Source organism: Dipodomys ordii, unplaced genomic scaffold (genome assembly GCF_000151885.1).
Source record: "Dipodomys ordii isolate 6190 unplaced genomic scaffold, Dord_2.0 Scaffold25, whole genome shotgun sequence".
Classification (NCBI taxonomy): Eukaryota; Metazoa; Chordata; class Mammalia; order Rodentia; family Heteromyidae; genus Dipodomys; species Dipodomys ordii.
Window position 1 is genome coordinate 19,321,732 of NW_012267241.1, and position 13,179 is coordinate 19,334,910.

Here is a 13,179-nt window from a genome sequence, read left to right on the forward strand (position 1 = left end):
TGTCTGCTCCTTGTCGGTTCTTGCTGGTGTTGAGTAGAATCCGCTCGCCCGCTGCGTCTGGCTCCTTCGTCCTCCAGGACTGTCTGTGTGAGCGCTCAGGTATCGCCTGGCTGCAGTCTCCACCGGACCCTGCTGCCGCCGCCGCCGGCAGTGGCTGCTGGCTAGCGCTCAGATGTGTATTCTTGCCTTGGCTTTCCCTCACTTGTCTAACTCTCTGTCCTGTGATGGCACACTTGGTGTGTTTCTCTGGCTTAGGACTGTTCACTGGAACTCTAAAACTGCTTTCTATGTGAGAGCTTGTTCAGATTCCAGCTTCTCCTCCGCCATCTTGTCTCCCTTCATTGTTGTTTTTAATGTACTCTGATTTTTTTGTTTCTTTTGTATGTTTTCTCCCTATATTCCCTGTGTCACAGTATTTGATTTTGGTACCCTGAATCTTGTGTATATACATTTATCTAATTTAGGGAGGGGAAGGGGAGTAACAAAATGCTGAAACAAAGACACAGGATGACCCATTGCAACAAGGATACTCACAAGACACTATGTTGGAAATGAACTTTACAACTTCAGGGAAGGGGAGTAGTGGGGATGTGGGAGAGGAAGGGAATGGTAGGAGAAAAACAAAGGCGGGAGTAACAATGCTCCACAAGAAATGTGCTCATTACCTTACTCATGCATTTGTAACCCCTCTGTCCAGCATCTTTACAGGAAAATAAAATAAAACAAGCTTTATTGTGGCTGAATGTATCACTAACAAAAACAATCCTTTCTGGTATTAGCTGAATAGTTTAGAGTATTATCCATTCTTACATTTTTAAATATATATTTTTGTTGTGCAAAGGAATTTCCATTCAACAAAGTAGTATATGAATTTACAGCCTTGTGAGCAATGCCACCCACCCCTTTCATCACTTGCCCTATCTTTCCAACTATACCCCTTTCCTCAATTCCTTAGGATATGCATTGAATTTTATGACTGCATTCTTTCTCCTTTCCTCTCGTCCTTGGCCTACCCCCTCTCCTCGACCTCCTTTTGAGTACCTATTTCCTGGTGTTTATTTTGTTGGACTGTGAGCCTCTCTAAGAAGTTACACTGTTTTAGTTCTCCCTTGAATCCACTATATTTCAGTTAATACAGTTGCCATCCCAAAGGGTTTACTTAATTCCATAGATGAGAACATGTATCCTTTGTCCTTTTCTGCCTGACTCTCTTAACATGATTTTTCCCCAATCCTTTCGTTTCTTTGCAAATGATGCAATAACATTCTTTCCAACGGATGAGTAAAATTCTATTGTATATATGCCCTTCATTGGATAAATGCATTAAGAATGTGCTTCATATGTATAGTTTTAAAATTTTCTAATTCATTACTTTCTGTCCCAATTTCAGCTATCTCTCTCCATCTAACAGTGTTGGATTTGGTTTCTTCCTGTTGTTCTAAAAGTTTAGTTTTATTAAGAGATTATCAATGTGGGGGATTTGTCTTTTTTCTGTAGCTGCTTCAGAGCTACTCTGGTTTGCAGGAACTTTTTAATTCAGTGACTCAGTTGTTGTCCAACAGTGTGTTGTTCAGTCTCCATGTGTTTATTTTCTGTCAGTATTTTTCTGTTGAGTTCTAGTTTGATTCCGCTGTAGTCAGAATACAGGGGGTTATTTCAATTTATTTTAAAAACACAGGCTTACTGTATATCATAGGATATGATCTAGTTTGTAAAAGGTTCCTTGGCCTGCTGAGAAGAATGTGTATTGTGTGGTCACTGGGTGAAATACTACGTAGATGTCTATTAAATCCATTTGGGTCATTTAATTCTGAGGTTTCTTTGCTGATGTTTTGTTTGGTTGACTTGTTTTTTGGTGAGAGTGGATATTAAAGCCTTCTATTATTATTGTGTTGGGGTCTATTAGCTTTTGTCCAAGAGTGATTGTTTAATGTATTATTTAATGCATATGTTGACCACTATAATTTCTTCATGTATCATTCCCATTATTAATATGTAGTAACCTTCTTTGTCTCTTCTTACTGATTTTAGCTTGAAGTCTAGCTTCTGTTTACTGATTTTAGCTTGAAGTCTACTTTATCAGCTATAAGAATGGCTATTCCGTGGCTGGGAAGGTGGCTCAGTGGTAGAGCGCTTGCCTTGCATGCCTGAGGCCCTGGGTTCTATTCCTCAGCACCACATAAGCAAAAAGAAAAAAGTCGGAAGTGGCGCTGTGGCTCAAGTGGTAGAGCGATAGCCTTGAGCTGAAGAGCTGAGGGACAGTGCCCAGGCCCAGAGTTCAGGCCCCACAACCGGACCCCCCCCAAAAAAATGGCTATTCTTGCCTTCTTGCAGGTGTGTTTGCTTGGGAGGTCTTTTTCCATCTTTTCACTCAGAATTAGTGTTTATCTTCGACAGCAAAGTGGGTTTCTTGGGGACAACAAGTGGTTGGCTCTTACTTTTTTATTTACTTTTTTATTTCCTGGGTATGGGTTAGGGCATCAGTGCCGTCCCTGAGTTTTTGTTTTTCTCTCAAGGCTAGCACTCTACTACTTGAGTTAGAGGTCTATTTCTGACTTTTTGGTGGTTAATTGGAAATAAGAGTCTCATGGATTCCCTGCCTGGACTGGTTACTTCAAGCCTCATATATCAGACTCCTGAGTAGCTAGGATTACAGGCATGAGCCACTGGTGCCTGACTATTTAGTGTTTTAAGGAGACAGTGTCTAGGAATGTTTCTTCCACTGGTCTTTTCTGATTGAATTTCTGTGTGTCCCTAATAGATGGACGAAATTCTCTTTCCTGAGGTTGGGGAGTTTTTCTGCTATTGTGGATCACGTTCTCAGTACCATTAGTTTTTATTTCTTCTAACTCATCTATTCTCATTAGATGTAGATTTGATCTTTTGACAGTCTGTGAGTTCTTACGTGTTCTCTTGATATTCTCTTGGTTTTTTTTTTTCCAATGTCTTTGACTGATCTAATTCCACTGCTTTATGTCCCATTTCTGACACCCTACTTTCAACTTTTTTTGTTCTATTGCCTTGGTGTTCAACTGTGATGTATCTGAGAACGATTGAGCTCTTCCTGCTTTCCAACTTTTTCTTGACTTCCTCTCTCATCTCCTGCATTCTCTTCTTTAGTTCATTGAGCTGTATTTTCTTTTCCTTTTTGGTGGTTGTTGAATTGTTCTTAGAATTTATCTAGTTTTTTTTTAAATACCTCTTGTTTCATCAGTCATTTCTCTCAGTATTGCCCAATGAGTTGTTTGCCCTTTCTTCTTCTCACTTAAGTCCTTTACTATTTTTGGTTTTTGAGGGTGACATGTTGGCTTGTTTATTCACAAATTTTGTGATCTTTTGTTGTGATTTATGCATCTGGGTTCAGGGTTTATGAAGGCTACTTGGTGTAGATGTAGTGATCACTTGTGATGGGGAGTTGTGATGTGAGAGTTTATGTGTAAGTAGAATAGATTAGTGTTCCATAGTAGATGTGGGCATTACCTTCTTTCTGGATTTGTTCTGTGGAGCCAGCCACTCTTCAGTTGTGCAGGGCATTTTCTGTTGCTGGTGTAAAGGTCCTTTGTTTACTGCTTCCCTGGAAGCCTCAGAATGGCTGTCACTGTCTGTACCACTAATCTCCCCTTTCCCAAGCCTTCAGATTTAGTGCTGTATCCTTGTTTTCCTCTGCTGGTGTGGTGGTATGTGGAGCCTAGGATCAAAAAATGTCTGGTGCCAGTGGCTCACAGTAATCCTGGCTACTCATGTGGTTGAGATGTAAGGATCACAGTTTGAATCCTGCCCAGGCAGGAAAGCCAGTGAGACTCTTAGTCTCTGCTTACTACAAAAAAAAAAGCCAAAAAATGGAGCTGTGGCTCAAGTGTTAGCGTGCTAGGCTTGGGGAAATTTCAGCTACAGTGCCCAGAGTTCAAGCCCCAAGACCAGAACAAAAAGAAAAGAGAGAGAAGAAAGACCCCAGAAAGGGGCAGCTATCTTTTCAAGATTTTTTGTTTGCCTTTTCTTTTGGAAGCTAAAGATTTGATATTGCTTTCTTTCTTTTCTTTTTCATTTGGTGTCAGTCTTGGGACTTGAACTCAGAGCCTGGACACTGTCCTTGTGCTTTTGTGCTCAAGGCTAGCATTCCACCACTCAAGCCATAGCTATGCTTCTGGCTTTCCTGCTTTGGCTGGCTTCGAACCACAATCCTTAGATCTCAGCTTTTTGAGTAGCTAAGATTATAGGCATGAGTTCATACATCTCGACTGGCCCTGAACTCTGATGGATTAGAATTTTCCTGGCATCCATCATCTCTTGGGGTAGATTTCCCTGCGAAAGCCCTGTACCTCTAATTGATCAGAAGAAGCTCTAATTTTTCTGTCACCATGCTGCCATCTTCCAGTAACCAAACCTTTTTGTCATTGAGAAGGAAGATTTGATGCTACATCATAACCCCATGGAGTTTGACAAGACCTAAGGGTGTCAGCAAAGTCACGAGTGTCCATTTGCTGGTCAGCAGGTATGGGAGCCACTAACTTAAAGGATCATTGTGTCTTCTCAGGACCACCACCTGTGTCCTTGGGGGGCTGTAAGCAGGACCTTGGCCTGAGAGAGACAAGAGAGAAATGGGATCCAAATGTGATATGCAGCCATTAGATGCTCTGCCAGAGATCGCTAGCTTCCTATATAAGCAGAGAGAGAGAGAGAGAGAGAGAGAGAGAGAGAGAGAGAGAAAGTACTAATTCTAGTCAGTGGAGGGAAAAACAATGGCTTCCATTTAATGAGTGCTGACTGTACACCAGGCCCTCTTTTATCTTCTAGAATCTCTCATGGTTGACATTGACTCCCATCAGGTACAGACTGCTCCGTGGCTTGTATAAGCCTTCAGGGCTTGTCAGCTTCTGGGGCCTTTACCTTCCCTATGCCTCACTCTCCTAGGTCACAGCTTCTGGGCTTCCTTAGAGCCTGTGCTGGAAAACTGTCCCTCCTGATACAGGCCATGCTGCCATTCTAGTGGCATGTTAGGAAAAGCCCCAGGTTTCACTTGTAAGTGGCTCCATCGTTCCCCAGGCCACACAGAAAGGGAGAGGGCAGTGGAGGCGATTCCATTGGTGTCTTGATTTTAATGTCGTAGATAAAAAACTAAAAATTGGTTTCACGGGAGAAACCTCAGAAAAAAATGATGATCTGGCTTAGAATCTTATACTGCACACAGTGTGGAGACTTCAAGGTGTTTATCGAAGAGCTCAGCTACTTTTTTCCTCCAAGTCAGGGTTTTTAAAGAGCAATGATGACGACTCCCACTGAGTCGTGGCTTTTCTTCTTGGGCTGTTCAGGGGTCCTCTTAGGGACCCTTAAGAGCACCAAGGCTTTGAAAGATTGTCTGGCAGGGCAACAGGCCTGAAAACCCCCAGAACCATGCAGGATGGTTCAGGTGCCAGCTTCATTTTCTTCTTTCCTTTTGTCCTCCCTCCCTCCCTCTTTCCCTCCATTCCTTCCTTCCTTCTTACTTTCTTTCCTCCCCCCTTTCTCTTTTTTTTTTTTTTGTCGGTCGTGGGGCTTGAACTCTGGGCCTGGGCGCTGTCCCTCAGCTCTTCAGCTCAAGGCAAGCGCTCTACCACTTGAGCTACAGTGCCACTTCCGGTTTTCTGGTGGTTTATTGGAGATAGGAGTCTCATGGTCTCTCCTGCCCGGGCTGGCTTTGAACCTCGATCCTCAGATCTCAGCCTCCTGAGTAGCTAGGATTACAGGCATGAGCCACCAGCGCCCGGCTTTCTTTTTTTTTTTGTGTGTGTCAGTATTCAGGGTTGAACTCAGGGTCTTGTGACTTTCTTAGCTTTTTTTTTTCACTCAAGACTGTGCCTCCCCATATAAGCCGCACCTCCAATTCTCACTTTTTGTTGGTATATTAATTCCACAGACTTTTCTGCTTGGACTGGCTCTGAACTGTGATCCTCAGATCTCAGCCTCCTCAGTAGCTAGGATTACAGGCATGAACCACCAGCACCGGGCCTCCTTTTTTTTGGAGAAGCATGTGATCTGCTTGAATACTCCCATCTGCTCTTGCTGCTTCCTCAGGGAAATCCCTCCTGTTAGTTTCTAGACACTTTGGAAGTATTAACAACCCTGGATTACCTGCACCATTTTCTTCTCTGCCAACTGGGCAGGCTCACCACAGGAACTTGATGCATATGTGATAGGGGTAATTGAAGTCCATTCAAAGACCTCTGTAGGGAGGCGTGGTGAGGCCTCCCAAGACTAGAGGGATCCCTTGGTTAGGGTTAGGGTCTGGTTTCTGATCAGTATCTATTTTCTAGAACCTATCTGGAAGCAGAAGGGAAGCTTTGGCATTGTGTTCCACACCAGACCTGACAAACAAGCAGAAAATGGAGTCAAGGCTATAGAGAACAGTTTTCTCAGTGGTGATCAGTTAGATAAAACCAGCATGTTAGGTGAATTCTGGGTACCCAGCACTGTGGTTGGAACTTGGAGAGCTGGTGGTGGAGAACTGTCCTGTTCTATTGAGCCCTGAGGTACAGAGCAAGGCTCTTGGCCCATGATGTGCAAGTGGTGGTGAACCAGTCTGCCGGAAACATGGGGGCAGTGCAGCATGAGGCAGCTCAGCTCCTAGCTCTGAGCACCTTCTGGCTGTCCTGTGAGACATAGCCTTTCTTCCCAAGCTGTCTGCTTGCCCACACTAGATGTGCTTGGCCTTAGAGAAAAGCAAAATTGGACTCACAGGAGCAGTCACATATGGACAGGGGACACAGCAGCCTAAGTGCATGGATTTAACACAGGTTCAAGGAGACCCTGTGGAATGTTGGTGGACATATAACACTGGCCATGTTGCACCTTACTGTGATCTTCTCTTCCCAAAGCTCCTTAGCTCACCTGCTATACAAGTCAATTCCCACAGAGCCCAAGTTCTACCAGGGTCCTCAACTATGCTCCACAATCAGACACGGAGGCTGCCTGTTCAAGAAGTGGTGTTGTGGAGGGAGAGGCTCATTTCTGTCTGGGAAAGGGCTGGTGGCTTCTGGGTGAGTTGAGGAAGCAGCTCTATCTCTTCTCCGAGGTCACAGGGTGGCACATTCAGGGCCAGTTGACTCCAGCCTGCCTGTGGCTTTCCATCTTCTTGTCTGTCTTTTGATGCAGGCTGAGGCAGGACAGTTAAATGGGGCTTTGGCTCAGACCTGGGTTCAAACGTTGCCTTCGTCATTTTATTACTATGCGACATTGGGCATGTAAGATACTATCTATGAAACACGGAGGACCTCATTGTAGAGCTTGTTAGTGTGAAATGAAAGTGTTACATAAGGTGCATTAAGGGATGGAGATGTGTGGCTCAGTGATTGAACACTTGCCCAGCATATGCAAGGCCTCTAGTTCCATCCCTAGCACTGCAAACATGTGCATTATGTGTGCATCTGAAAAACACTGGATGAGGCAGCGAGGTAGAGTGATGTCACAGTGACCACCCCATCCCCACAAAGGGAACTGTTCTTACAGCTTTATAAAACTATCCAGTTCCCTGAAAATTGACCTAAATATTTTCTCCATATCTCTAAGTATCTTAAATTTAGACAGATTAAATACCTGATGAATGGTACTTTAAAACACACACCCACTCTTACTTTATGAGCTGGGTGCCAGTAGCTTATGTCTGTAATCCTAGCTATGCAGGAAGCTGAGGTATGAGAATCATGGTTTGAAGCCAGGCTGGCCAGGCATGTCTAGAAAGCTTGTGTCCACTTGACTACCAAAAAGCTGGAAATGGAGATATGATTCAAGTGGCAGAGTACTAACTTTGGGCAAAAAAGCTTAGGGACAACACCCATGCCCTGAATTCAAGCCCCACGACTGGCACACACATAGAAAACAAAACCCTAAACAATTTTATGTCCTGTGTTTGTGTGGAGCATCAGAGTCTCTTAGCCTCACTCAGGAATCCTAAGTAGCACCCTGTATGCAACAAGCCTCCACTGGCCCAGGGCCCCCCCAAAGTAGCCAGATGGTGAAAGGAGAGGTTATACAGGGCAAGACATACTCACTGTGAACATCATCTTGGGGTAAGCAGCCCTTCACCTGCAGACTTTGGGAACATCCACTGATGGCTCTAAATGGATCTGCATGGTATGGGGGTGGGGTTCTCGGGGTAGCCCCCCATTCTTAATTTGGACTGTGTGACTGATATGCATGGAGGTGATGAAACAGGTCTATTTGCTCCTTGCTTCCTTTCCAGCTTTTGATCTCGCAGTTGTGCTTCTAAAGCTGCCTTTTGCCTAAGCTGGTGTTAGCTTAGGATAGGTACATGAGTGCAGGTTTGAGCTGCCAGCATTTTACTCTCTTCTCTGGTCCTCAGCACTCCCTGGACCTGTCTGAGCCAGCGAGCACTGTCTACAGCTGTCCCAGGAAGGGAGGTGTCCCTGAGATACTCCTGCAAACTCCCTGCTTTCAAAGACTTCTTCCTTCATGGGGAAGACAACACCTGAACTTTGTAGTATATTTCAATTCCCTGGCTCAGACTTGTCAAAGGGGCAGAAAGGGCCCACATTCTCATGAGGTTGCAGGTGGCTGACCCCTCAGCACCAAGCAGGAAATATCTAAGAATTCAGCAGCAAGAACAATAAACAGTCCTGTTTGCTACCGGGGGTGGGGGGGGTGGGGTGGGGTGATGGGGACAGGAAGAATAGGGGAAAGAACCTCTATCCTGTCTCCTTCTCCAGTCACTAAGGTGGTAGTACTCTGTGTGTGGAGTGATGGCCCCAAGCAGAGCCTGTAGGCTTATGACAAAATTCTGGAAGAGGAATTTTTTTGATCAGAAAGAAAAAGCCAAAGAAAACAAACCACATTTATCTTTGGTATGGACTTAAATGTTGGTGTGTGTGCCAGTCCTGGGGCTTAACTCCGGGTGTTCTCTGAGCTTTCTCTCTCAAGGCTAGTACTCTACCACTTAAACAACAGGTCCACTTCCAGCTTTTTGGAGATAAAAGTCTACAGACTTTGCTGCCTAAGCTGGCATCCAACTGTGTTCGTCACATCTCCTGCTCCTGAGTAGCTAGGATTACATGCATGAGCCGCTGGTGTCTGTCTGGACTTCATATTTGAACATGAATTTTCTTAAGGGAAAAAGGAGAAAACGCGGTGGCTTGTATGCATTGCTGGGCTCGCTGGCAGACCCCCAGGGCAGGTATGGTAGGAGGGAGATACCTGGTCCAGTTGAGCAACACTTCAGTCTGTTTGGTTTTCTATTGTTATTCTATTCCCCAACAGCCAGGGCCGCAGTCGCTAGGCTCAGGACCAGCTCTAGGGAAATCCACCCAGGTAGAACCTGCCGGTCAGTGGTTTCCCAAAGGGTATGAAACTTCTCCAGATGTGCTTCTCAATTTGGAGAACTAGAGAAGGAAGCTTCAGGTCAGTACTGCCAAGGGGCAGGGCCTGGAAGGGTAAGGAACTGTTGTCTGTGGTGGAAGTTGAAAGCAACACCTCAGAACCTTCCAGAACCAGTCTTAGTGCCTTTCTTGCTACATAGCCTTAGGTTTCCCCTGTGATTCCTTGCCAGAGCCTGAGGCTGGGGAACTGTCTGGAATGTAGTATCATGGGGTGGAACTGCAAGTGGCCAGTATCTTTCTCTGCATCTGCTTCCCAGAAAGTTGGTATTATAGACACAAAAGCAGATCTGTAGACAAAAGGTCTTCATTCTCAGCCAGACAAACAACTCCCTACTCCACTGACTCACTGGCCAAAATACAGTACACAATTGAATCTTTTTGAAAGACCAATAACTAGTCCATCAAGGAAGGACTCAGACCATCTACTAGATACCCAGCCCCAGCGTGGCAGGACACTCAAGGCCACTGGGTGGTAGGGAGCTCTTTGGGCCATTTCTACCATAGGCCTGCTGAGAACAGCGCCTCCTATGGGCACTGGCCCTGAAAGACAGCTGGCTGGCTCTTCCTAGGAGTACAAAGGTCAAAAGCATTTGTGGGTCAACAGATGACTGTGCTTTCCAATTTGCTTTGTAAATGGTATATGTTCCTAAAAATACTATTTGATTTTTTTTAAGTAAAAACACTCATCTTCTCATCAAAATAGCCAACTTAAACCTGATTCTTGGCTAAGGAAATTTGTTAGCAAAATATTTAGCACTGAATTCAGTTAAATGTAAGACTGGCGATGCCAAGCAGTTCATGTTCTTCTTGCCAGCTGCTGCTGGAGTTTCTCCATCCTGTAGGAGCCAGGTGTGGTGGCACATGACCATAGCCCTAACTACTTGGGAGGCTGAAGCAGGAGGATCATTTGGGGCTAGGCCTAGGCAACATAGTGAACTTCTGTCCCCTAAAAATAAATCTATTCTATGGGATTCCTCTGAGCTCTGCTAGTGAGGGCTGTATATGTTTATACCCTTCCCCTGACTTTCTCCAGGTAATGTCCAGGGCTCCAGTATCTATGGCTTCACCTGTGAAGATAAAGGCAGGGGGATTAGCCATGGAGGGCCAAGGTGACTGGTTAGAGAAGTCTACACATACACAAACTTATATATATCTATATAAAAAACCATAAAATATTTTAATTCTCTTTCCATGGTCACAAGCTTTCTGCAGTAAAGTTGTTCCTCTATCTTGTGGAGACAAGGCCTCAGTACAGGTGATCCTAGAGTATCAGGACAAGCCACAATTAGGTTTCTGTGCTAAGGACCTTGGGTATGTGGAAATAAGAGTCGCTGCCTCATCCTTTAATCCAACCACAGCTTGAAATGCATCTGTCCCAGCTGCAAAAGCCACAAAACACCAATCATGCGACTTTACCCCAAGACCGGATTTTTATAAAACACTTATATATCTATACATATATATTCAGCACAATAAATGTGCTTATGATGCACTCTAACATAGAGCACAGGAATATACACACACTGGCGTGTACCTCCCCTGCCAGCGTTCCCCTGGCTGCAGGTGCAGCCTAACCAGACACACATAGTGTGACAGAGGCAGGAAGGTACAGAGCGTGCCACACTCCAGGCTTTTGCGATTCATCCAACACTTAAGAAACGGTCTTCTTTGTCCAGTTGGGGACAGGCACAGTCACAGAAACAAGGTCATTTCTGAAGAGCTCGAGATCTCAATCCGGAAGTGAAGGATTAATGTCAAAGTCCTTCTCCAGCAGGTGGGGACTGGCTTTGGGGGTTGAGACTAGACGTGGTTTGTTTGAGACACTTATACATTCATATGGCTCACAGCCACATGTCCTGGGGAAAGTGCACTTCCAATGGGGATACAAACACAGATTGGCACGCTCTTTGACACATGAAAGCAGACCTTTCAAAAATCCTTCATTCCCCTCCCTGATCTGCTCTAGCACTTCACGCTGGCAGGGCTCATGCGTGCCCGGGCGGAGGAGGGTGAGGCCTGGGAAGCAGTTAGGAGTTCTGCTCATGGGTAGATAGATGAACCTTGGCCATCCTCAGCACGCGACTCTTCTTGCTTGTTCTCAGTAGTAAACAGCTCTCCTCTCCCCTTGGCGAGCTAGACCAAAGAATCCCTGAAGTTTCAGTCCTGAAACTTTTCTTCACGAACAGAGAAAAAGCAGCTTGGTACTTGCAGTTCTATTTCTGCCTTTGTAGTAGTGAGTGCTGCTCCTCTGCGCTCACAGGAAGAGGTCCATGGCCCCGTGGCCCCTGTGCTAGGAGCTCTGGACCAGGCGTCTGTAGTGGGGCATCACTTCATGCTCTGGTAAGTGAAGTGCAAATTCCAAGGCCACTAACACTGGGAATTCAAAGGCAATCAGTTCTCGTCGGTTCAGCCGGAATTTCTCTTCCAGTTTCTGCATAAAAAAAAAATTAGATAATGGAAGTTCATTCAGTTTTGAAAGGAAAATCCTGTTTTCTTCAAGTACCATTTATTTCTTTTATCGGCTAATGAATGCTGATGGAGAAACTCACTGACAGGTTTTCTTCAGCAACAGAAAACTTGAGACTGGGTGATGTATAAAGAGTAAGAGGTTCTAGAGGCTGAGAAGCACAAGGTCTGGCATCTGCATCTTGGTGAGTGAGGGCCTTGTGCTGCTTGAGCTTGCAGTGGAAAGAAGGGCAAGCAAGTGCATGCAGAAGGCTAGAGGAGGGTGACCTCACTTTTTAATAGCCTGTTCCCGTGGTCACTAACCTGATTCCAAGAGGAGAACCCAACTCCTAAGACCAAGGTACAAAGCTTTAATCATCTCACTCCCTGCCTTCAGTCCTGGTAGTGACGCACTTGTGCCTTTGGTCTACCTGGAGACTCGTCACACAACTTCATCCAGTTCTCTAACCATCTCTACAGGCTGGGTTTGCATTTTATCTCGAATTTACAGAGAAGAACACAAGCTCCAGAGGTCAAGACCACTTGCCCAAGGTCATGTGGATGGAAAACTTCAATGCCAGCACAAAAGCTAACCAGATTTCAACTCTTACAGGACAGAGGCAGAACTAACAACACAGTGCACCTCATCCACACCACTCACAACCCCTCGCGGATTCTCAACAGGTGAGATGACCTGCAATCCAGGCTTTTCATCTTCCTCACAGGGAACATGGTCCTTCTTAGGTGCTCCTCCTTTCCAGTGCTACACAGCTGAGTGGCCAGTGGTTCCCCCACCTATCTACCCCACAGCAGGAGACGCTGGAGAGCACAGTGGGAGGGGGGACAGGAAGGCCTCATTGTGCTGCTCCAGCTAAAACTGCCTTTTCATTAAGCCAAAAGCTACCTCCCCAACAGAGCAGCTGTTGACCTGCAGTTAGATTCTAACTGGGATCTTAGGTTTATTGCTGCTGCTGCTGGCTTGCCAAAGCATGACTGCTATATATTCTGTTTTAATACCATCAGCTTTTGTGGTGTGGTATATTCACCATGGTTAAATGTGTGTCACTTATAATTTTATCTAGAGACTCATTAGCTCAACAAGAAACAAGATATAGGCGTTTGCTTTATCTTATGGGGAATGAGGGGGTGGCTTGAAGGGGGGTATTTTCCACTCTCTATAGCAGGAGCCCGAAGCTATGGATAGTACCAGACCCGGTAAGTATATAATGGTTTACAGAATATGATAGCTTAACTTATAAAATAGGTACTGATAAGAGAATAACATACAGCAGTGAAAGTTACCAGAATGTGTTCACTCTTGTAGTGTCTTATTGCCCTGCATTTGCGATGCCAGGTGAATTAGGCACAT

General features: G+C 45.2%; 1 protein-coding gene across 1 annotated transcript in view; it reads right to left on the reverse strand.

The window, feature by feature from the left end:
- Positions 1–10,552: 10,552 nt before the first annotated feature.
- Positions 10,553–13,179, reverse strand: part of Cables1 (Cdk5 and Abl enzyme substrate 1) — a 96,452-nt gene continuing 93,825 nt past the window's right edge. Inside the window, exon 11 of the mRNA XM_013014818.1 lies at positions 10,553–11,796. Within this exon, the coding sequence (XP_012870272.1) occupies positions 11,656–11,796 (141 nt within the window). The 3' untranslated portion in view covers positions 10,553–11,655. The remainder of the gene's footprint in view (positions 11,797–13,179) is intronic.